The 26222-nt window shown below is 41.3% G+C and overlaps 1 protein-coding gene across 10 annotated transcripts in view; it reads right to left on the bottom strand.

The window, feature by feature from the left end:
* ENOX1 (ecto-NOX disulfide-thiol exchanger 1) overlaps positions 1-26222 on the bottom strand; it is a 551124-nt gene that overhangs the window by 228920 nt on the left and 295982 nt on the right. For 8 of the 10 annotated variants that reach the window (XM_025478196.3, XM_025478197.3, XM_025478198.3 and 5 more), the window contains one exon: positions 19051-19197. The exons of 1 other annotated variant lie outside the window; for it this stretch is intronic. In XM_025478196.3, the coding sequence (XP_025333981.1) occupies positions 19051-19138 (88 nt within the window). In that variant the 5' untranslated portion in view covers positions 19139-19197. Of the gene's footprint in view, positions 1-13133; positions 13324-19050; positions 19198-26222 lie in introns of those variants that run through there. One more of the 10 variants, XM_025478202.3, reaches the window with a different exon arrangement.

Here is a 26222-nt window from a genome sequence, read left to right as displayed (position 1 = left end):
TCTTCACATATTAGAAGGAAACCAAATATAGAAGACGGATCAGACTGGTTAAGTGATACACCAAAGAATGGTACAAGGACCAACGGGAGTGGATATGGAGAACTCGTTTCAGGTTCATTCATTCTTTTCCCCTTTGACTCAGTGGATATTTAGTGAACTCCTATTGTGTAGCACTGATTTAAGTTCTAGGCAAACAAAAAACTCACTCTAAAGAAGACTGGCCCGGATAGATAGGGAAATCAATATACAAGAGTGTGTGTGTGTGTGTGTGTGTGTGTGTGTACACATACATACATGGGTACTTTATGTTCTCATTCATTTGGGGAATATAAATAATAGTGAAAGGGAAAATAAGGGAAGGGAGAAGAAATGTGTGGGAAATATCAGAAAGGGAGACAGAACGTAAAGACTGCTAACTCTGGGAAACGAACTAGGGGTGGTAGAAGGGGAGGAGGGCGGGGGGTGGGAGTGAATGGGTGACGGGCACTGGGTATTATTCTGTATGTTAGTAAATTGAACACCAATAAAAAAAAAATGAAAAAGAAAAAAAAATAAAAAAGAAAAAAAAAATAAAAAAAAATAAAACACAGGTTAATATAAAGGACAGAGAGGAAGAATCAATCAACTCAATGAAGTGATCTTAGATTTTCTTTTTTTTTTTAGATTTTCTTTATAATAGATGGTTGAAGGTGAAAATTGGAGGGGTATTAATCAGAATGAAAAGGATTCCAGTCATCAACAATATTATGAGCAAAGACCCTCGGGTGAAAAGTACACAGCAAAGACAGAAATGAGTGTTTTTGTTTGGCTGTAGCTTAAGGGGAAAATGGTGGGGAATGATGTTGAAAATACAGGCAGGGGAATGCTAGGGAGTTTGAGTTCCATAGGCAATGGGGCCCTAATAGAGTGTTTTAAATTGGGAGTGACAGGATCAAATTTGTAATTTAAAATAATTCTTAAAGTGATATAGAGGGTAGGTTCACAGGGAGAAAAGCCTGAAGAGGTTAACCTATTCTGATATAATTACTGGGAGCTGGGCAAGATATGGCAGTGGCAGAGGAGATAGAGTGTGGGAGTAGATTAGAGAGATTTCTGCAGACAGAGAGATAGGACTTGGTGAGCAATTGGAATATGGGGGTAATGGTGCAAGAAGGTTATATTCAAAAAATAATTCTCAAGTTTCTGGCTCAGGAGACTGGTGGATAAAAATAGGGGATTTCCAAGGCACAAGAACGGTTAAAAATATGAGTTTAGTGTGGAAGGAGGAAAATGTGAGCTTTCTACAGAGCAATCAATTGCTTCCATTATTGAACTTCTATAATATATGCAAGCATGTTGTCCCCCAGGCAGATATCTGATTCTCCTGACAGCTACAGAGCTGGCCTCTGTGCTTGGCACACAGTGATTCTTAGCCTTTGACAGACATTGGAATCACTTGAGGAGGTTTTTGTAACTATATCTGGTCTCCACCCTCAGATTTCTAAACCCTCAGTAGATCTGATGTGAGGCTCCAGGCATTTTTTAAAAACAGCTCCAAAGGAGACTCTGATGTGCATCAAAATTTGACAGCCACTGTAGGACAGTCAATTAATCACCGATTTATTAATTAAAAGAAGGAAGGGAAGGAGAGAAGGCTCCCTGAGGTTTTCAAAGCAGCAGCTGGTTGACCTATACTCAACTGTACATTCTTGGTTGGAAAGTATGCACCATGACCTTTCATATTTTCCAATCTTAAGGATTCATAAAAATGTGATGCTACCGTATCCCTGGTTTCGACTCTCAAAGACAGGACATTGGCTGAGTGGTCGCTGGTCTGCCTCAGTGAATCTCTTTCACATCTCTGGCATTACTAATGGCCATCCTGTCTTACAGCAATGCATTCCTTAACTTTGTGATATTTTATTTATTTGTCCCAATGCCTGTCTCCTCTCCTAGACTGGACTTCCATGAAGGCAGGCATGCTCTTTCTTTTGCTCCCGGTTGTACGTCCGACACTTACCCAGCAAAACATCGGTGTTCAGTGAGTGAATGAGAAATGAGCCAGATTTGTCTGGTGAAAATTTTTAGGCTATACTGTACCACTTTCAGTTTGCCTGCCGACCTACTCATGAATGTATTATAGACTCAGAAAATAGTTTCAGAAATAATAAAACACATATAGCTATGGACGAAACATTTTTATATATGTATGTTTTTTTTTTTTTACCTCAAGAAAACACTCTGCCTCCAAAACTTTGATGTTACATAATACAGCTCCTTGTAGAAAATGAATCAAATTGAAAATAGGGAATAAATATCTAAAAGGATGAAACAAGCCCAGGTGTTTAACCGAGAAACATTTAAACCGTGGGCCTATCCCTTGTCTAGATCTAAGAAGTTTTAGCCTCGAAGTCTGACTGATCTGAGGCTTTCTTTCTTTCTTTCTTTCTTTTTTTAAATTACATTTATCAGCTTTATTTATTTATTTATTTTTGAATTTCTTTTTTTTTTTTTTAAGATTTTTTATTTATTCATGATAGACATAGGGAGAGAGAGGCAGAGACACAGGCAGAGGGAGAAGCAGGCTCCATGCAGGGAGCCCGACGTGGGACTCGATCCCAGGACTCCAGGATCATGCCCTGGGCCAAAGGCAGGTGCTAAACCGCTGAGCCACCCAGGGATCCCCTGACCTGAGGCTTTCATATCCATTATGTGTCAATGATCAGATCTCACAATTAGTTACAAAACAAATATATGAATGAAAGGATGGAAAGCTCAAGGTTCATATTAGCAGAGCAGTAAAAGAAGTAGAAACAGGTGGCTAATGTGAAGATCCAGAAATGTTATAAATCCCTATACTAGTTGTCATCAATATGCTTCTATACATTTGAACAGTTAATCACTGGCTGAGAGTACTTACTACAGTATTCAACTAACTCATGACATATTTTGACATTTTACTGTCCTGGGACTGAGTATGACTTGTTTTCTTTCTTTCTTTTTTTTTTTGGGGGGGGGGAGGACAAAAATGATCAAAATCAGAATTCTACTTTCCCTACCATTTGCCCCACACCTACAACCTGCTGCCACCTGCACACATGTCAGCTCATCTAATTGTCACAGCAGCTCTACAGACGAGGAAACTAGAGATCAGAGTGCCCTGATGTATGCCTGAAACTGGAATACAATAAAATGTGTCCATCATAATAAAAAAAAATCACTGAAGCATCATTTCGAGCCTGGTGAAAATGTGTATTATATGTATAAAAGCACAGTTTTATTAAAATACTAAATATAAGCCTCAATTATGAGAGCAATAAAGTACTATATTCTAATGATACAATCTGGCTTACTAAGAAAAGAATACTGTTTCAACTGACGGTACCAAAAAGATGTTAAAATCACTACTAAGATATACTGACCTCATATCCCTTTTGACCTGAGACACTGGGAATGGTATATCACCTCTGTGGTATTGCTAAGATTGTATAACCTCAATTTAATCAGAAGAGAACATCAGACAAACCCATATCAAAGACATCCTGCAAATAACTAACCAGTACCCTCGAAAAAAATGTAACGGGTATGAAAGAAAAAGAAAGGATGCAGAATTGTCCTCTCCATTTTTGGTATTTTTGGTGTATTCAGATCATCAGCCTGAAGACCAGTTGTCAAAACACAATATCGGAAGTATAAATATGGGGTTAAGAAATTGGAATAGTTCCATATCACATTCAGGATATTTGCTAAACTTGATGATGCAAACTTGTTTTTATATTATTTGCAATCTTCCCTGAACACTTCTAATCAAAAGAGGATTCTCTGTTAACTAGAAGCTCCAGTTAATGGATTGAAAATTACTTTACACTAAGCTCAATATACACGTCATTTCTTACCAAGGCTGTATGACTGATTCCCAAATCAGTATCTGAGCTCAGGCTATTAGAATCATGGTAGCTATTTCCATCGTCCTAACAGGAAAGCAGACACATAAGAGAGTAAAACAAAACAGAACAAAGAAAGGTTGGGTGGCGGGAGAAGGGGGAGAGGACCGAAGCAAGGAGGAAGGAAACACTATTCCCTTAAAACACATTCATTAACCTGGGAATACTACTAGATGCTCCAGGCTAGAAGTGAGCAGCTTGCTTCTAACCAGATTTTAATTTTTAATCCAGTGGAATAGGTCAGATGCAGCTCTCCTACCTGGAGGCTCTGGCTCAGAACCTACCTGCCCCAAGGCAGTACTGCAGGTCTGCTAGTAATGGTCACCTTTGGGTAAATGCAATCTCCAGGCAGTGGCGTGGCTCTGGGTGCTCCCATCCCAAGGACCGGTAATAATAGTTGGATGAGATCTCACAGTGGGGTGGAGGGTTTTCTCCTTAGATACTTTTAAGGAGTGAGAAAGGACATAGCCAAAAGCCCACATTTTTTTTTTAAAGCAGAAGTAGGAGTGGTGAGATCTATGTTTGAAATAAAACTCTAATAAAGATCAACTTTACTACATAATTAAAATTGGGTAGAGGCATATATGTTGGTCCAAACATGATATCCACACAGACAAATCCTCTGACATAGGAAAGATCTCCTGGGGGAATCAAATGTCTAAATGTAGGGGGCACTGAACAGAGCGGTCCCCAGAGTGTCCAGACATGGAGCTAAAACAAGCAAAGATGAATAGACTCTGACCAATTCCCAAGCTCCTCACAGACCTCCGATTAGCCGGGTATTAGAGCAGCAGGTCTCAGCTGTCCATGGAAATGAGAACACATTTTAAAAGCTGCATTTGAATTTTAAAGGTACTCAACATTTCTGCATTGTTTACTGAAAAAGGTCAACACTCCCATGTCTTATTTATGTGAGACAGAAGCTCGGTCTAGAAGCACCAGGTTTGCCACATGGCATTTGCTGAGAATGTGTTAAATGCATGGTTCCAGGAGCGTGAATATTATTTTTCAACTTAAGTGAATGCATTATCAAAGGACTATGACTACTGTGTCCTCTCGGGGAGACAGGAGGAGAAGCAGAGGTGACCCTGCCTTCTGAATGCAAAGGGACACTGACTGAGTCACTCACTATAAATTCACAGACACAGCACCAAACCCACATGACTCCGCCCCTCTCCAGTTCCCTTTTGGCCATGCTAGGGAAAAAAAAATGAGAACATTTAAATAAAAATTCATATAAAACTTCAGTGCCAAGCACATCATCTTTAGTTCTTTGGACAAGTGTCTCATGGAGGTTTGTGCCTGGTGTCCTTTCCCATATTCTGGATCTGCGTGAACATTTGTATCAGTCCTCAATTCTTCCTGCAGATCAAAAGTATAATCTACTGACTCCTTCGACAAGATTTGTGTTGACATCATGAAATGCCCACGCAAGTAATCTTTTATTAACCCGACCCAAAATAATACATAATACATACCAATTTTATGACAGTAAAGAGAGTTATGCACTGTAGTTAGGCAGGAGTATCTGTTGTATAAATTAAAAATCATCTTAGGAGTAACTCCAGCGTTTTAAATAGACTATGGAAAAGCATGAGATTAATCCCAGGTGGGTTTTGACTGGAACACAGGCGAGCCTTTATCATTCTAGGAGAAATACTTCTCTGCAATAAGGCAAATTCCCTGATAAATTCAGAAATTATCCTTTTTACATAAATATTTTTTCACTTGGAAAAACGTTTTCTTTAAGCTATTCCCTTAGTGCATTTTTATACATAATTTCATGTATAGATATTAGATTTACATACAACTTTTCCAAAATACATCTTCTTCTACGTAAAGCAAAATGAATCTGTGACAAAAATTCCTACCGTGTTCCAATGTAGGGAGCAAATTAATGACCCGTGTCCCCATGTGCATGCTACTACATGCCTAGTGTTATATAATGCTTTCCTCTTAAAAATAAGAATGCAAAAACACTTAAGTCTTGGGGAACTTGCTTTAGGACATTTCAGAAGACTATGGGTTTTTTTATATCACACTTTGATTGGATCTATGTTCCTAAACCATCGAATTCTTATATTGAAAGAGCTGATGATGCTGACATGATTTGGCCCAGCCCCATACATATGTATAAAACTCCCAGGGCATAATAGTGAAAGGGAATATAAGGGAAGGGAGAAGAAATGTGTGGGAAATATCAGAAAGGGAGACAGAACATAAAGACTCCTAACTCTGGGAAACGAACTAGGGGTGGTGGAAGGGGAGGAGGGGGTTGGGGGTGAATGGGTGACGGGCACTGAGGGGGGCACTTGACGGAATGAGCACTGGGTGTTATTCTGTATGTTGGTAAATTGAACACCAATAAAAAATAAATTTATTATTTAAAAAAAAACAACCTCCCAGGGCACATCATCCACTATGCTCGGTGCAGGTGACTCAAGATGAATCGGGCATAGTGCACGGTTCCTGCCTTCCAAGAGCCTGGGCTAGCAGGACAGCCAGATAGATAACTGGTTGTAATGGGCTGGAACTATATTCCAGTTCTGAATAAAATTAGTACAATGCTCTGGCAGCGCAGAATAAGGAGCGAGGATTTGGGAAGGGGCCATGGGGTTAGGGAGGTCAGAGGCTCAGCAGAGGAGATGACATTTGAGCTGGGTCCTCAAGGATGAATAAGACCAGGCATATGAGAGCATTCCAAGAAAAAGAAAGAAGAAAAGAAAGAAGAAAGAAAGAAAGAAAGAAAGAAAGAAAGAAAGAAAGAAAGAAAGAGAAAAGAAAAAAGAAAAGAAAAGAAAGAAAGAAGAAAAGAAAAGAAAAGGAAAGGAAAAGAAAAGAAAAGAAAAGAAAAGAAAAGAAAAGAAAAGAAAAGAAAAGAAAAGAAAAGGAAAGGAAAGGAAAGGAAAGGAAGGAAAGGAAAGGAAAGGAAAGGAAAGGAAAGGAAAGGAAAGGAAAGGAAAGAAAGAGGGCAGCCTGGGTGGCTCAGCGGTTTGGCGCTGCTTTCGGCCCAGGTCATGATCCTGGAGACTCGGGATCAGGTCCCATATCAGGCTCCTTGTGTGGAGTCTGCTTGTGTCTCTGCCTCTCTCTCTCTCTCTCTCTCTCTGTCTCTCATGAATAAATAAAATCTTTAGAAAGAAAGAAAGGAAGGAGAAGGAAGGAAGGAAGGAAGGAAGGAAGGAAGGAAGGAAGAAGAGGGAGAGAGAGAGGGAGGGAGGAAGGAAGGAAGAGAGGACGGATGGACGGAAGGAAGGAAGGAAGGGAGAGAGAGAAAGAAAAAGGAAAGAAAGAAGGAAAGAAAGAAGGAAAGAAATAAAGAAGGAAAGAAAGAAGAAAGAAGAAAGAAAGAAAGAAAGAACGAACGAACGAACGAAAGAAAGAAAGAAAGAAAGAAAGAAAGAAAGAAAAGGAAAGGAAAGAAATCGGCCCATACACGCCAAGTTTTAAAAATTAGACTTTTAAGAGTGTTTGGCTTCAGGGGCTCCTGGTGGCTTAGTTAGTTAAGCGTCTGCCTTTGGCTCAGGTCATGATATCGGGGTCCCGGGATCGAGCCCCCCATTGGGCTCCCTGCTCAGTGGAGGGTCTGCTTCTCCCTCTCCTTCTGCCCTCTACCCTCCCCCACCCCCCGTTCATGCTCTCTCTCTCTTTCTCAAATAAATAAATAAAATCTATTTTAAAAAGTGTTTTACTTTTTCAAAAGTAAAGATAAAAGTTTTCAAAACCTAACATGAGATAAGATCCCAAACTGAACGGTTTCTTAATTGCCAGCCTGCCCATCCCCCAAGCACGTTAGATGCTTAACAGGTGCATGTGATAAGGGAGCAGCAGAGGCCTGAGAGGTGCCTTGGTAGGAGCAGAGAAAGTGAGGACCCTTCCGGGCCTGGAATAAGACTTGGAACCAGCATCACAGGCCTGTGAGGAGAGATGCTCCTGCCAAAATGAGAAAAGGCACTGCGATGACCAGGCCTTTTCGGTCTCCCCAAATGCAAGTTTCTTTCTTAGCGAGGGTCTGCCAAGAAACAAAGCCTGCAAGGCACCAAAGTCTCCAAGAATTCTGCTCTGTGCAAGGACCTATGTGTCAGAAGGGAGGAGAGTGAGGAGAAATAAAGAATTTCCTTTCAGTGATTTGGTCACTCTTGGTACCTTGCGTAGAGGTGAAGGGTGGGCTGCAGACTCACGCTCGGTACTTAAGCCCGGTAGGTAGGCCTGGAGGAGGAAAGGGGTTCTGGGAAGTCCCTGTCTTCGGCTGGGTTCTAGGCGACGGCTCTCAGCCCTGAGGATCTAGCACTCGAGGGAGGATGGCCGGTTAGTGGCTGAAGGATGAAGAGGAGGACAGGACTCTGATGGGCTTTCACAGTGTCCAGAAGCTGACCAAACCAGACTTTAAAAACCTAGGGGAGGGCAGCCCGGCTGGCTCAGCAGTTTAGTGCTGCCTTCAGCCCAGGGTGTGATCCTGGAGACCTGGGATTGAGTCCCACGTCAGTCTCCCTGCATGGAGCCTGCTTCTCTCCCTCTGCCTCTCTCTCTCTCCTCTCTGTATTTCTCATGAATAAATAAATAAAATCTAAATAAATAAATAAATAAATAAATAAATAAATAAATACATACATACAAACCTAGGGGAAATTTAGTTAGCTAGAACCTACATACAACAGGTAATATTTTGTTTATTCCTATTTTACAAAATGAAGTTAATTCATTCACATTGGTATTATTTGCAAAGGGGTGCATGGACGTGTGAGTGTACGTGTGCGCGTGTCTGTGAGTGTAAGAGAGAGGTGAAAAAAAATAAACTGACTGGATTGTGTTCGTGGTTTATTTTTCTTTGGGCTAATCCATAAGTGGAGGCAAGTGGTAGGAAGAATGTATTTAGGAGGCCTCAGAGATGCCGTCTATTATCGTTCGCATATAAAAGCAGGTGGCGTCTGAGAGCTGAGTCACAGGCCCCTGAGCCCATGGGGCCCTCCCTGCCTCCTCCCAGAGTGTGCAGGCACAGGCTGTGAGGCCTGCTTTAGGCTCTCCTGCCTTGGATGCTGGCTTCTAGTTTTGGGGTCTGCTGCTGACTCGGTGCACGAACTTGGGCTGTGCACAGTTTTCTCAGCTAAAAACACAAAGACAAGGACTTGGGATTTTAGATACTCTTCACGACTGTTTCCTCCTTTGGTGTTGTCCGATTGGGTAGCATAGTGCTACACTCTAAAGAAATGTTTTCATCCTTGTGGGTTTTACACACTCACGTTTTAGAGCCACCGTAATAATAACAATGCCCCATCTAGTGTCCAAACGGGGAATATTAGACCAGGAGCAGACTGGGGAATGGTCTTGGCCTTCCATGGCACCAGGGCCTGGCACGGCAGCTGGCGGAAAAGGCTGCCAGGTGGTCTTTATATCCCAGTGACCCAACTTGGTGACACAGGACTTTTTTGAAAAGCCTGGGTTTTGCAACTTTTTTTTTTTAAAGATTTTATTTACTGATTCATGAGAGACAGAGAGAGAGAGAGAGAGAGAGAGGCAGAGGGAGAAGCAGGCTGCATGCAGGGAGCCCGACGTGGGACTCAATCCCGGGTCTCCAGGATCATGCCCTGGGCTGAAGGCAGGTGCTAAGCTGCTGAGCCACCCGGGCTGCTCGGGTTTTACAACTTTTAAAGGTGACGCATGACACTATAGCACAAAGGGCTTTTATTGCGGTTGCACAGAATAATCTTCCCTAGTATTTTCACTGGCACACTAGGGCCACAGACACAGAGGAACCCCAGGGGGACGGAGGTCGCAGGGCAGGTGACCTTGCTGATGGAAGAGGAGAAGGGATTCTGGGTGTGTCGCCAGCAATCCCCCCCTCCCCCCCCATTCTGGTATCTCACTGAAATTTCTGCAGACAAAACCGGGGAGGCTTGGCCGGGTTTCAATTCCTTCACCTTTCCCTTTTCATTTCCTTTCTTCCGAATGCTCTCACGAGGAAAATGCGTCCGATCGTTAATAGCTAGCCACATGCTCTTAGAACTTCCCGGGTTCCCTGCCACTTGGGCCTCTTCGGGCTTAATGTCACCTGCCCCCCCCCCCCCCAGTAGGGAAAGCACAGGAGGGAATGAGCACAGATACGAGGGCAATGCACCATCACTTAAACAGACGAGCCGCCCCCTCACGTGTTTGACTCTCCTGTGCTTTTTCTCCACGAAGTGCAGGAGCAATTTGTGATATTGTCGTGTAAGAATCGCTGTATTCTGGGACCTGCCTCCCCCTCGGAGCCAGGTCAGTTCCGCGGAATCCCTGTGCCGTGGCTACAGCAAGCCAGACACTGTCTTAACTGACGTCTGGCCTGATGGAACCGAGCGATCCCACGCTCACAGTCTTCGTCACGCTGCCCATCCCGCCCACAGCCCTGTGACCTAGATTACTGGAAGCACGTTTCGCTTCTTGTGATCAAGTTCTTAGCGGCCGAGCTTTTTCTCCTTGTTTATTATACGTAGGCCTGATTCTCTTGATGGTTGAACCCATCCCAGCAGCTGTCTACCTTGCAGAATGCTGCGATGCTGACGGGGTTGACGGCCCAGTAACAACTCACCTGCCTGTTGACCTGCTTTGATCTCTTCTTACTAAACTGGTTGCTTCTTCTTATTTTTTTTTAAGATTTATTTATTTATTTATTTATTTATTTATTTATTTATTTATGAGAGAGAGAGAGAGAGAGAGAGAGAGGCAGAGACACAGGCAGAGGGAGAAGCAGGCTCCATGCAGGGAGCCCGACGCGGGACTCGATCCAGGACTCCAGGATCGTGTCCTGGGCCAAAGGCAGGCGCTAAACCGCTGAGCCACCCAGGGATCCCAAACTGGTTGCTTCTCTGTGACCTCCCTCACTAGTCTGCCTTCTGTCCTTACCTTCCAGTCAATCACTTGGAATTCTATGATTTTCTAGCCCAGTGCAACTTCTGCTCATCCCTGAACTTCGGCTTTGCTGGTTTAATCTGCCTCTACTGGGATCCAGATTCCAAAAAAATCACTTGATTCTAGGGCGCCCAAATGGTCCTTAACTCCCTCATCACACACTCTATATTCCTGCTCCATGATCTTCGTGCCCATCCTGAAGGCAATGTGCCCTCTGACTGACTTCAGAGTGCTGATCTCTGCTCAGTCCTGCTGGTCTTGACTCAGGTCTGGTGGGCCGTGGTATTCTTGAGTACAACTATTACCTGGCAGCCAGCAACTCAGAAGGCTCAAACAGGAAACTGGCAAAAGACATTTGCCACCAGAACACAGTGATCTTTGGTAAACAGTGAAGAAAGAAGACATCTGGAATATTTACTGAACAACTAGGATGGTGCCTGGTGTGTATGAGGGGGATTCAAAAATTTTTTGGCAAGTTATGTAACGATATCTTTTAATAGCAAATTGTAAATGTTTGGAGTTATGATTGGATTGTGTCAGCTTCTTCAGGTTAAAGAATCTATCTGATTCATTTTGGTATGTGCAGGGCCCCACACCGTGCCTGGTGTATGGTGGGGTTGATAAATATTTGTTGAATTAAAATGACTTTGTTGAGACAAGTGTGCAAAGTCACGTCTGGAAGAAGTCTAATTTCCTAGGAGTCTAGATGCAGTAGGACATCCTCAGATGTCCAGAAAAAACTATCAGATCGGTTGGACCCCTAAATCTATAAGCTACAGTATTCGTGGGGCCCTAGAGTCTGTGAATCTAGCTCATGGATATGAACCACAACAAGAGAGGAACAGAAACTCTTTGGTGACCTAATGTACATTCCTCTTCTGCTGGGACCATCTGTACCTTCAGGTTTGGTCTGGGATGCAAGACATGCTTCTGGATAGCTACTCACTCAGGAAGCTGGGGATGGCCATGCATCTCTGAAACGGGGATGAGCTTGAAACAGCCAGCTATGGGCCCTCTAATGGAGCCCAACATAGTTGCCAAAAAAACAGCTGGATGCCAAAGGGCCAAAAATGTAATGCTCTTAGTGAATGATGGAAGGCTAGTGGTTTAGAACATTTAATTTTTTTTGAACCTAACCAGAAATGGAGAGAACCCTATACTTAGGTCATTCAAGGGTGCTAGATTTTCAAAGTATATTAGAATGTGTTAGTGCTTATTTCACATGAAATACAAAACATCCATTTCTAAAATATTCATAGCAATTAATACTTCTGATTGAGCAGAAAACATATACAGATATAGAAATGTCTGGTCCTGGCTGTGGCTCCTGACAGTTATCTTCAGAGATAAATTTCTACAATGGATGTTTCAATTAAGACAGTAATATTTATCGAAAGGTAAACCATAAATGCATAGCCGCTTGAAACATTATTGAACAAAAGTAATTTATACTGCAGCTGGTGCACTGCATTTTAGCCCTGCTTTGATTTTATCAGCATTTGTCAATTAATCAACATGAACCTTGTAAAACATGTTCTCTTATTAGTGGAAACAAGCAACTGCTTGCAGACTTTGAAGGAAAGGTCACTTAATAACTTGCTAATTGTGCAAAGATAGATTTAAATTTAAAAAGAAAGGCAAGCTCCCATTACCACTGTGCATAAATGCGACTTTAAGGTTAACCCTGCTCACTTAAATGCGATCCATGGTTGCAGGTATGTTTTCATTTTTCACTGAATAGCAGAGAGAGATTAAGACAGGAAAAAAAGTCATTGCAGGTTTTTAAATTTACTTTAAGAAACTTTTTGTTGTCTCCTTTCCCATTTTCAAAAGAGTTGCTAGCCTTGAGGTTATAGTCCTAAACAAATCAACTACATTTTCTTGGCAAAAAAAAAAAGAAAAAAAAAGAAAAAAAAGAGAGAGAGAAGACAAAGAAAATAGAACAGCACCAAAGAGCCAGGCAGTGGCAATGTTCTCTCTCTCTCTCTCTCTCTCTCTCTCTCTTTCTTTCTTTCTTTCTTTCTTTCTTTCTTTCTTTCTTTCTTTCTTTCTTTCTTTCTTTCTTTCTTTCTTTTCTCTTGTATTTGCCTCAACTCATCCTTCATCCTGCTAGAAGAGATGTCGGCTCCTGCTTCTGACTGCTGGTTCATTTTAAGTTCAGCAAGTGAGGAAAGAAGCGGAGTCAAGTTCTCCCTGGGCATCCCACACACCAGCCCACTGGCCAAGTCCCCCGGCAACCGAGCAAGTGCTTCAGCCCCCAGCACCTCCACCCAGTGCTCCGTGGTCACCCACGGGACCCCGCCAAGGTTCAAGCGGGTCACATACCTCGGAGGGCAATGTCTACACTGGGGTCTGCAGGACTGAATCGAGAAATCCGCACCATCGTGGGAGCATCGGTGAGACTGCAGATGGGACCGCACGCCTCTGAGGCACTGGCCAGGGTCGGAATTTTGTATGGAGCTTAGGGAGGCAGCATTTGTGGCACGGAGGTGGCTCTTGCCAGACCCAGCCCGGGCCAAGTGCTTTGCTCTGGAGTTCCTTTTATAAGAGTTATGAGGCCCAGGTTGCTCTCCGCCTGCTCAAACTGGCTTATCAATCCATCCCATTCCATTCTGTTCTCCGTTCTAAATAAGTCATTATTTCAGGCACATTTCCCTAAGCAGATGCAAACACTCTTTTCCTGTGTGAGACTCCCTTGGGCAAATTAAATTTCTTGGAAAAGGGTCAAGGAGCAATCAAACAAAATACCTCCTGAGAAACAAGCATGTGGTTCCAGGGATGCCGTCAGTCACGCAGGCCACGAGTTGGATTTTAGACACTGCTTGAGCCGCAATATTGAATTTGATAGGGCCAGCAATGCGGAGCACACTCCTGGTATCTGCAGCCAAAGTTTCTTTTTATGGTCATAACCAATAGGTTTATTTCCCCCCCCCCAGCTTTATTGAAGTAGAATGGACAGAAACAATTGTATAAACTTAACGTGTGCATACAGTGGTTTTTATACACACACACACACACACACACACACATATCTATATACAGTGCAATGATTATCACAATAAAGTTAGTTAACTTTAATAAAGTTAGGGGTTATGTCCTATGGAAAAAAAACTGATAGTCATAAGACGATGGAAAAATTTCCTTGTCTGCTATTTCTAATTAAATGCTGCTAATGAAATTCCGATTTCTTTTTTTTTTTTTTAAGATTTTATGTATTTATTCATGAGAGACACACACAGAGAGAGAAGCAGAGACACAGGCAGAGGGAGAAGCAGGCTCCATGCAGGGAGTCTAACGTGGGACTCGATCCCGGGTCTCCAGGATCACACCCTGGGCTGAAAGCAGCGCTAAACCGCTGAGCCACCTGGGCTGCCCAAATTCCGATTTCTTAATTAAACTGTAGTGAAACTTTTACAAGGGAAAAGTTACCAATAAATTGCCATCTTCTGTTCTCATCATCTGTTCTAACTAGTGTGGGATGTATCTGAACTAAACACTCATTATATATATACATTTTTTTTCCTTTGAGTCGTGGGGAGGAATGTCCGTTTTGTGTTCTTTTAGTATTGGCGTTTATTAACTTCAGCTTCAGTTAGCTTACTTCCGTATGTCAAGATGCTTTTCAGAACAGGAGAGACAGGAGGCAAATGCAAAGGTGGGAAGGGAAGCAGCTCGGTAACATAATAGCTGCTCCATGGCAGGAGTTATTTCGACCTAAAACACATATACCATATTACGAAGCCACAGGGAAAAATGAATGGATGTGGATGGCAGGTTTTCATTTGTTTCCCTGACATTCTGTAAATAAGTTTGCGTGTTTCAATTCAAACGGTTCCATTATCTTGGAGGTCTTAATCATTTGTAATAGCAGCTTCTGAAGTGTTCAAAGCTGGTGCTTAAGGAGTATTATTGGCATTCAACGTAGTCATACTGCCTTAAGCAGATTTACGACCTGGTTCATGGTTATCCTTGATCATCTTTATTTAAAAGTAAGTTCAGGCTCATGAGGTGGCTTAAGCATCCTCTGATGTTTCAGTTTGATGGTCAGAATCCCCCCACCCTCACTCCAGAACATCTGGCTCTGCTGGGCACCCTCACACCCTTCACATGAAACTACGACCGGACAGATGAACGGGGGAATAGTGGTCAGTGGTGCTAGACTAGGAAACACGTTTAGAAAGGGCAGCCTTGTTTTAAAATGTACCTGGTATTTTGGTTGTATTCAGGTGTGGTGAGGCCAGGATTTTAAGGAGATGGTCGCCAATAAAAAGACAGTTTGCTATTTCCAGTTCTCAAGAGGAAGGAGGCACGCAGTGCCGAGATGGGTCACTTCTGGAGCCCCCAGGGTCAGTTGGAATCAGAGGGCATAAGGGGGAAATGTGGGCAACAAACTTTTTTTGTGGTTTCTGCAGGAAATGTAAAGCAAGGTTAGGTAAGAGGTTCAGGATTGGCTGGCGGACACTGACGGGGACACTTGATGGGATGAGCACTGGGTGTTATTCTGTATGTTGGCAAATTGAACACCAATAAAAAATAAATTTATTATTAAAAAAAAAAGGATTGGCTGGTTTGAATAGCTGAGTGGATTCAGCACTAAATCCCGCACTAAACTATATAACCAACTATAGGGTTGGTTCCTAACTGTTCAGTACCTGGCCCTGAGGCAATACAGGGCAGGGGGATAATATTCTGGACTGTAAGAGCCTGATAAAAGGAGGCAGGTGGGAGCATGGACTCAGGACTGCTTCATCTGCATACCAACAGGACGTTCCTAGACCAATTGTTTGATGTCTCCAAGAATTAGCTGACCCTGCAAGAACAGTGCCTCCACCAGGATCTGCAAGGCCCTCAGATGTGTCCAAGTATCATAAAATACAGAAAATAAAAAAACATGATTAATGCGACCCTGTCTGAAACAGTGCTTCTTAAGAAGCATAAAAATAGAGTTTCTCAGACTCTAGTATGCAGAGAAATCACCAGGGTATTTTGTTAAACTAAATGCTGATTGATTAGATCAGGTGGGGTTTGAGACTCTGCATTTCCACTAAACTCCCTGGTGTGCTGGGACCGCACTTTGAGAACTTAGGGATAGGACTAAAAGTCTGCTCTCTAGGTCATCTTCTGCAGAGAAAGGGGAAGAACTTAACATTCACTGAACCCTGCTGTGAACAAGATACTACTAGGCACTGAGTATTTACACTTTATCTTGTTTCATGTGGACAACAGCCTCTGCTCATGGCAAAAATTATCCCAATTTTATAGGTAAGAGAACTGAGGTTCCGGGTGATTAAGTCACCTGCCTTAGGTCACTTAGCTATAAGTAAGAAGATATGAATCTGTGCGACCTAAAAACCTATTTTCCTTTCTTTTCTTTTTTCTTTTCGGCTCCACTACAACGTAAGTACAGATGGTACCACTCTGACGGAAAATGAAAAGTCTCTGTTGATAAAGGCTTCATAAAGTATAAAGTCCATGGATTTGGATCATGGGGCATTTACAACTTGACTTCGGAAAAGAAAGGGAAGTCTAAACGGTGCTCATTATCTCGGAAAGAAATGGTGCTGACTAAATAACTTATATTATAGCCATTCAAGAAACACTGCAAGTGGGACTCTCTATTAAACTAGTGCTTTTATTTTAAGAAGTGATGCATGTACATGGTAAGATGCAGACAACAGAAGTTAGTCTTCCTCCCACGTGCCTTTGGTTCTACTGCTCAGAGATGACTATTGTTAGGTCTGTGTCGCCTTCTAGAAATTCTGTACGAATAATAATGTTCTATGCAAATCATGTACTTTTTTTTTTAATACAAATTCATTCATACAGTCATTTTAAGGCACTGGGGGAAAAGCAGTAAATAAAACACACAAAAGCCCTCATGTACCTCACATTCCAGTAGGGAATATAGATCGCAAACAAATGAGTTAAGTAAATATATGGTATGTCAAATAGAGATAAATGCTAATGGAGAAAAAGTGGGAGGGGGGATGCTCACAATCATAAATGCAGTGGTTGAGGAAGACCTCATTGAAAGGATGGCATTGCAGTAAAGACATGAAGGGGCTCATCCTGTCCCACGCTGACTTCCCCAGTCAGTGGTATAGGTTACAGCCCTCACCCTATCAGATGGGAACAGGTCCACCTCCTTCTCTTGCATGGCTCCATACTATGCTGCTGTTTGAATATAAGGATGCCTTAGATCAATCCTGTTCTGTAATTTGTTAATGCGATTGTACAGGTGGCTATAAAAAAATCTGGGGAAGGGGGTATAAAACCTGATGAAGTAGAAGGGGACTTACGCTAGGTGTGAGAAGCCATGGAAGTAAGTCCCAGTGTGCCACTGGCCCCGAGTGCTCATGAATACTCAGAGTATTTCTGGAATGCCTTTTTTAGTGGTCTGGCCTCAAGAGAGGTCCTCCCCTTTCCTGCCTCATCTGAGCCTCTGCTACTGTCCACCAGGCACAGGGTGATGTCCAGAAGCGCCTCTCTAGTGGGAGGGTTAAGGCCACATCCCGTTTGCAGTTTTCCTCAGTGACAGGCTACTTGTAATCCTTGCAGAGTCAAGGAAAAACTTTGACCCTCCAGGTGACAAGCTTTATACATCTTCCACAAAGGAAGCATAAGCAAAAATTTTAGGGAGGAGTTAACCCTCTGGGCTCTGAACCTGATCTTCCCCTTGAGGAGAAAGCACATGAGCCTCCTTCAAACAGAAACAAACAAAATCCTTACCTTCCAGTAATATTTATTTATGTGGATGCAGATGTTTAACTCTGGGCCATATGACTGAACAGATTTCGCATTTAATGAAAGATTAATTTATTCATTCAATTATTATCTGAGGCAGTACCTGGATTATGTCAGCAATCCGCAAGCTCTGTAGGAGGAATAAATGTCAGTGCAATATGGCTCCTGCCCTTGTCACCTTCTAGCCTTTCAGCAAAGACAGGACGAGTACAAACACCACAACACACAACAAAACAAAAAACACACCACGATTGTGGTTAAGTGGCACCAAAAGCAATACAACAAGAATTAAAACAAAAGAGAGAATGCTATGATCCAGGGTCCCTCGAAGACCCTTCAGAGAGGAATCTGAGGCAAAATACAAAACAGGTAAAGTGGAACAAGGGGACTCTGGGACTGGGTGATTGTGTGTATGTGTGTGTGCGAATAACATATGAGTGGAAGGTGAGCAAAGGCCCAGGTGAGGGGAAGTACGGGTGTTATAGAGGAATGTGCAGTAGAGCTTAAACACTGAATGTGGGGTGTGGCTGGAGATGCCAGGCAATGTCAGTCGGAGTGAGACCAGCAGAGGGGCCTAAGCCCCTACTTTGTTATAGGGTGTGGGATAAATAAATCAGTCCTGAAAGATATCCAAAAAAGCACCATCAGCTTCTATCTCTGTTTCTGTTTTGTTTTGTTTTGGTGTATGAGAGCGGGGGAGCGTTGTATACACTTTGGTTTTACAACCTCTATTTCTAATTCCAGTAATTTTTAAAACCAACTTAACGCTTCTCAAAATAACATACACCTATAGTTTAAAACAGCAAATAGTACTATTATAGTGCTATAAGGCCTATCACTCAACACAGCAATCCCCTATGTCACTTGTCCCACCCGGTTAGTTACTCTCAGTTTGATAAATCTATGGGCGTGTCCAGAGGAGAGAGACTCACCAGTAACTAACCCATCCCTCCCCACAAAGAGATTGAATCCTGCCATGGGAGAGAAAACTACTTTGAACTTCCAATTCTGATATTTGATTCCATATATTTAAGTAATGTGTACATACTGATATATTTCACGTTATCATTTTTAGAGATTATGTTATGTCTCACTAGTGGGCAAAGAAAAATTTGGTAACCTTATACCATCACCACCTCCCGACAAGCTTCCTCCCCTCTCTCTCCAGTATGTTAAAGTAGCAATTTGGGGTTAAATCAAAATTCTGGGTTTAGATTGTTATGACCATATAATAATTGCTTACTATCAAGCTACATAATGTAAGAAAAACACTTCTTATCTTGTTCAATATTTAGTTTTTCCTGGTGGTCTTTCTTTTCCTTTTGTGCATCTATTACCAACTGCTCCTGAACTTTCCAAAGGAACTATAAAAGTCCTATTAAGACCATTATTTTTTTCATGATAAATGCCATCAGTCAACCTGTCATATCTATTCTTCCCTCAAGGAGCCTCCCATCGAGTCCATCTGGTCTAGCGGTTTCCCAGGCCAGCTGCCCACCTGTTGTCCTGGGGCTTCTTTTTAACACCATCTTGCGAAATCCCTGCGCCTCTCGCCTGTGTTGGGTCCCCCGTTTCCTGGATCCCATGGCTTCCTCTTTCTTGGTTTACATCCTCATTTTTGTAGAGCACATTCTCTAGTAGCTTCCTGAGAAAAGGTACATGGGAAGTAAATTCATTGAGACCTTCCTTCAGCGTCTGAAAATGTCTTAATTCTACTCTTGTGCTTGCTAGTTAAGCTTGTCACTAAATTCTAAGCAAAGAGTCATTTCCCTCAGCATTCTGAGGGCCAAGCTGTCTTCTAGCTTCCAGTGTGGCGCTTGAGGAGTCTGGTGTCATTGGCATTCCTGATCTTTTATGTGTGACCTGTTTTATTTCTCTGGAAGGTTTTGGAATCTTCTCTGTAATCCTGAGTATTCTGAAACCTCATACTAAAGAATCTCAATGAGGATCTTTTTTAATCCGTTGTTCTGGAGCCTTCATATATCTTGAGATTCCTATTATTGTTCCATTTTGAAATTTTTTCTTGTATTATTTGTATTATTTTCTAATACTTGTCTCCTCACCTTTTTCCCCCGTTTTCTCTTTCTGGAATTACTATTGTAAAATGCTGAACCTCATGGACTGAACCACTGCATTTCTTACTTTCTTTTCCCTCTTCCTCTACTGTCTATCTCTGCCTATTAATCTACTTCCTAAAAGTTCACTTGACTTTATTTTCTATACCTATAAGGTATTTTCTATACCTTATTATATATTATATATATGTTATATATATATTATATATATATATATACACACACTGTATGTTTAATTATCAGGAGCTCTTATTTTTGAATTGCTCCTTTTTTTAAATAGGATTCTCTTTTTATTTAGTGGATGTAATACTGTCTTCTCATCTATCTAAAGATATTTAGATTTTTAATAGTTTTTCTTCTACTTCTGAGATACCTATATTTATATTGAGCACCCTCCCTCAACTTCTCTCTTTTGATCTCTGTATTTTATTCTAGTTTTTATGTTGGGGCTGTATTCAAATATACCTCTTCCTCTTCATTTATATTCACTTATATTTAAGACACATGTGTGTGTATACACACACACACACACATATGCATACATACATACTTTGGAGCAGTGAGTCCCTACAAGACTAACTGGAAGCACTGTGTGGGGGACAGGCAGGGTATTTTTATTGTCTAGCAAGCATCATTGTGGGGTAACTGGGTGGAGAATCCAGCCATTTTTCTGGGAATTCCAAACTCCATTAAGGTCATTTTTTTGAGTTGTTAATTTTCTCTAGATTAGAAAACCCTTTCACCCCTTGCCTAAAGAGCCTGTCCCTGGCACTGGGTGCTCTGGAGCTATGCTATGGAATAGTTCAGGAGGGTCTAACCCGCTCTCTATGGAGTTTCATTTAATTCTCCTGGCTTCATGTCTCCATCCTGGGCCTAATTTCCTTCAGTTCAGAGCATCTCTGATTCACTTTAGCCCAAGACTATGCCTCTAGCATCCAGCATGGCTGGAGAACTGGTAGGGAAAGTGTGATGCAGGGAGAAAAAGAATGTCTAATTACTCCATATACTATGTTCCACCAACTATTCTGTAACACCTTGACTAATCCCTGCTTTTTGTTTTTTTTTTTTTTTGTGTGTGTGTGTGTGTGTGTGTGTGTGTGTGTGTTTTTTTGTCTCACCTTCACGCCCTTCCAAGCCTCCCCAGGATCCTGCAGAATGAATCTGCAGGCTTCTCTCAGTATACCTCAGCTCCTCCTCCTCCACCACTGTCCCATCTTCCCAAAATCTGCTGACATCTCTTACTTAGCAGCATATCCTCCTTGGCTTGCTCTCTCTTGCTCCAATTCTCTGTTTATCTTTTTGTAGTTTTGGGGGAATTCTTTACTACAATTTCAGGGAGATTTTGGAATAAGAAAATATGAATGCGTGTGTTCAATCTGACAGAACACAAGTGTCCAGTCTTATAAATTCTTCTTGGGTTTTATGTGCTTATTATGTTATTTCTACTGCGGTCTAGTTTATTTATCCAGGTAATTTTAGGTTACCCCAAATGAACTACTAACTACTGACAACTACTTTCAGGGAGGATGTTGCCAAAATCATTTCAACTCTCCATTATTTTCAAGGGAGTGTCATGCAAAGTGAGTTGAACTCCTCTATGAACTTATCTTTATAGAGTCTCATTGTTATCTTGGCTCCAGAAGTTTGGACCAATAATCAATTTGAGGCAGATGCCACATTAATTTCTCAGTACACAGGAAGGAAGGATAGAAGGGAGGGAAGAAGGAATGGCAGGAGAGAGGGAGGAAGGGAAGAAGGGAGGGAGAGATGGACGGATAGAGTGGTGAAGAAAATAAGAGAAAGGAACAGACATTTGAGAATGAAGATACAACCGTTCAAAATCTTTGGGATGCAGCAAAAGCAGTCCTAAGGGGGAAATACATGGCAATACAAGCATCCATTCAAAAACTGGAAAGAACTCAAATACAAAAACTAACCTTACACATAAAGGAGCTAGAGAAAAAACAGCAAATAGATCCTACACCCAGGAGAAGAAGGGAGTTAATAAAGATTCGAGCAGAACTCAACGAAATCGAGACCAGAAGAACTGTGGAACAGATCAACAGAACCAGGAGTTGGTTCTTTGAAAGAATTAATAAGATAGATAAACCATCAGCCAGCCTTATTAAAAGGAACAGACATTAAGAAAAGAATTAAAAAAAATAGTAACATGACTGGCCCAAATAACTATTTTAAGAAAAGCTACATAAGATCATTAAGTAACAGAAGAGACTGCAGAAAGTCATCTGCCATTAAGATAACTCTAAACAATGATCACTCAGATCGCTCACTTGGAAGGCATTCAAGTAATGAAATCACTAAATGTTACTGTGAAACTCCATCCATTCATTCATCCCTTCAACAACATGTACCCAAAATTCATATAAAAACCACGAATATCCAGCAAAAAAATCCACATAAGAAATTCTCACTATAATATGCCCAGATTATCTTCCAATTATGTTCTTGTCCTTTTACTGCCCCAAAAAGTATCTATTTTTGCCTTAAGAATGCATATTTATGTGTATATACCAATGTATACTGTATATATATTCCTTACCTCAGTCCCAGAATAAATTTATATCAGCTTACTGGTTATCCTTTTAATATATTTTTATTTTTTCTGAGTACATTTCTTTCAAATTTGTCTACCTGAAATTATGTAATTCTGTCTATACCATGCCATACTCAATTATGGGCCAATAACTTTTTTAAGGAAGTAAGTATGTTGTTAACAGCAATGCTTCTAATGTAGCTGTGATCATATCTTTGAGCTTGGTAAGATGAAAGACTCTGTAATTAGACTGACCTTGTTTTAAATCGGAACTCTTCCACTTACTGAATGTATGATCTTCAGAAAGCTCATAATCTCCCCAATAGGAAAAGAGACCTATTACTATCTATTTTGCAGGTTTTTATGAGGATAAAGAGCCTGTCATAGTATAGGTGCCCAATAAATAAAAGCTCTTAAAATCAGGGCATAGGAAGAAACCTTTAACTTTCTAGAAGTACATCTTTTCTAAGTGAGTAGTTTTTACTTCCATTCTTAGGCATCACATCACTCGTAAACTGGTCCATTGTGAATTACTGAGGAATGATAGGGATAAATTCTTACAGGCAATTAGGGAAAGCAATTTGAAAGTGGGGGAAAACAGAGGAGGCCTGGAAAAAAATTAAAGAAAATACTTGACTCTGGATCAGTTTCTAAAACCTTCTGGGGACACGGTTTATTTAACTGAAAAATTGAGAAGCTGGATGAAATTCCTCCAGACACTGATGATAAAGAGTTCTATGGTTAGGTAATTTTGGGAATATGTATTCATCTCTCCCATTTAAGGTGCCACTTTGGTTTTGTTCTACCTGGCGTATTAAAAACTTATTTGCCTACAGATCATCCCCACATTTTTTTTCTGGTGCTACTTATTAACATATTTTGGAAAGGATGATGAGTTGACCTGCAGCTTCCCATTCTACAATGTTTCCCTGAGTGTTATGACCTCAGCCAAATGTTCTTAAGGAAAAAAGGAAAAAATAATGTGTCAGAAGTTTTATTTATTGACGATTTCTTCTACAGCAGCATATAACTTTTCAAGTGGGAGAAAGTCTATCATGATTTCAAGGAAATTTCTAAGTATAGGCTAACATCTCATCTGCATGGTACCATCAATATCTCTGATCACCAATGCACCGACTGAACTGCTGCCAATTCAGTGGACTTGATTTGGTTATGAAGATAGTCAGATTACTGTGACACATCTGGCGATTTTGGCAACCAGTGAATGAAATGAATCAACAGTGTAGTGATCGGACTGGCTGCTCAGTGATCAACATGACCTGGATGGAAAATAACTGTGGGATAAATTAATCCTTAGGCTGCAGGACTACATCATGATACCAAAATAAAATTTAAATGAGCACTCATGGGCATAATTTTTAATGCTACCATTAAAAATTAAACTGTTAAAATGATTTGTTACTAAAATACTTTCACTTCTTCTATCTACCAACATTTACTTTTATCGAAAGGAAAGGGCTGTGCTGTACGTTGCTGGGAATAATAGGATATACAGCAGGAAAGAGACCAAAGAACCTACGAAAAAAGTGTCCAGAAGCAAGATGCTTTATCGCTAACTTTCCATGTAGCCTTCACTAAGTCCTTGTTTTCTTACTTGTAAAAATAACTATCCTCAAGGAGCTTATAGCTGAGTTGATTATATTTACAAATTTGGGATTTTCATTAATGCCTTCTTACATTACAAAATCATTCTTAATTTATCTACATAGCAGAGATAAAAGTGAATGAATATTTTGATGTTCTTTAATTAATTACATGAAATAACCCCCCCCCTTCATCTTAATTGCAGGAATTCTAACATAACCTGTTGCTATTTTTTTCCTTTTTTCTCTTGATATGTCTCTTTCCCCTCAAGGCTGCTAAGGTTTTAACGTGTTCTAATTATTTCTATCTTTTCATTAAATACCCTGCCTCAGAAGCATACTTTTCCTCCTTCTCAAATGGAAATTTATCAAAAAACAACACTGTAGAATCCAAAGACTGAGTGTGTTGGTAGTAGGGTGGCCAATCAGCCTGGTTTGTCCGGATCTGATGGGTTTCCCCACTGTGTAGGGCTTTCTAGGCTAAGACTAGGACAGTCTCTGGGACACCATGACAGTGGGTCAACCTTGGTTTGTAGCTTTAGAGAGGCTTGGATGCCTGCATCAGAAAGTTGCAATTTTAATCCCCCTATTAGGAGTTCTCTTCTTTCATTGCCAAACAGCTGTAGAAAGCAATCAGACACCAGATGGATGAATGAATTTAATGACCTTTAAGTTTCCTTTACACCAGTGGTTCTCAATTCTGGCTTCTTTCTAGAATCATCTGGTTCAGCTTTTTAAAATGATATTACTCTCTGATTTGATCTGAAGGTGAGTCACAATCATTAGAATATAGATTTGAAATTCCCCTGCTGATTTTAAGGTTACCGTGGGCTAAACAACACTACTTGGCATACATTCTGAGATTCAAACTCTAGGTCTAGTTAAGAGCATGGGAAATCTACTTTATGAGCTCAGACTTTTTAAATACTACATGCAAGTTTCCATTTCACATTTCAAACAAATGAGAACCCACAAACTGACTTTACATTTATTTCCCTGAGGATCATGATACCTAAGTTTCTGCCGTGTCATGTTTTCATTCTGACCATCAGAATTGTGACTTGTGTGTACATGTGTGGGTGTGCACAAGAAGCTGTACTGGGCACTATGGGGGAGCTCACCGTGTGACACATGAAACGTGACTAAATGATGGAGCTACTGAAGGTCATGATCTCAGGGTCCTGGGATTGAGCTCTGAATGAGGCTCTATACTCAGTGGGGTATCTATCTGCTTCTCCCTCTGGCCCTTCCCTGCTCCTGCTCTCTCTCAAATAAATAAAGAAATCTTTACAAATAAAAGAAAATAAAATTATTTTGCACCATAAAAAATTAAATGATGAAGCCAGCGACCTCAAGAGGAGCTCAAAGAGGAAATGGCGATGGCCAGGACCAGCTGGGACATCTGCACAGGGCGGTAGGAAGGGTTTAGACAAGGCCTTGAGGGCTGGTAGCATTTTAGTTAGAACTAGGAAAGGCGGGAAGCCTGGGTCACTCAGTGGTTTAGCGCCTGCCTTCAGCCCAGGGCATGATCCTGGAGTCCTGGGATCGAGTCCCACGTCAGGCTCCCTGCAAGGAGCCTGTTTCTCCCTCTGCCTGTGTCTTTGCCTCTCTCTCTCTCTCTCTCTCTGTGTGTGTCTTTCATGAATAAATAAAAAAAATAAAATCTTTAAGAAAAAAAAGATTAAGTTGCAAAAAAAACAAAAAACAAAAACAAAAAAACAGTAGTTCTACCTCCCTTTGGTAGGTAGAAAGACACTTTTGAGTTAGGTTAGAAGCAAATATAAATATAATAAAAATAAAATAAAATAATGCAAATATATTTTTGAACGATATAATTCACATCCTGCACAGTGCAAACCATACTAGGGATGCCCGTAGCTCAATATGAGGCCAACTGCTGAGCAGGGGGTGGGGGCATAACCACCTTTTTGGCGATGACCACCCATGACACTGAAGAAGAGAACTGGACTGGCAGATGAAATGGCAGGTTGGGGACAGGCGTAGACCAGCCTGGAGAACACGTCACTAAACAGCAGTAGCAGAAGTCCCTGCCTTCTCTCTTGCTAGGCCCACTGAGGGGACCTAATGGCCCAGACATCAAAATAGATGCTCTAGCAGTCATTGTCAAACTCTTGCGGTTCCCACCCTTCAACTGTATCCACCCAATGGCAAATAATCAAACGATTATTTAATGTTGAAGGAATACAGTTACAACAGAACTCATGCAAAAGTTATGCATTAGTTGTCACTTTCTGTGATTATCAATCACTGATTTTCAATTACTTTAATAATACAATGGCCTTTTCATTGGACTTCAGAACAAAAGCACTCCTGTTCCATTTGTCTTCGCCTCCTAAAATAGTTAATTTTCCCTATTTATTCCAATATCTGGTCTTCAAGCAAGATCTTAACTAAATGTCAATGAATGATCTGGGTA

This window comes from Canis lupus, chromosome 22 (assembly GCF_003254725.2).
Source record: "Canis lupus dingo isolate Sandy chromosome 22, ASM325472v2, whole genome shotgun sequence".
NCBI classification, from domain to species: domain Eukaryota; kingdom Metazoa; phylum Chordata; class Mammalia; order Carnivora; family Canidae; genus Canis; species Canis lupus.
Note: the sequence above shows the minus strand (reverse complement) of the source record. Positions and strands in the feature narration are given on the sequence as shown.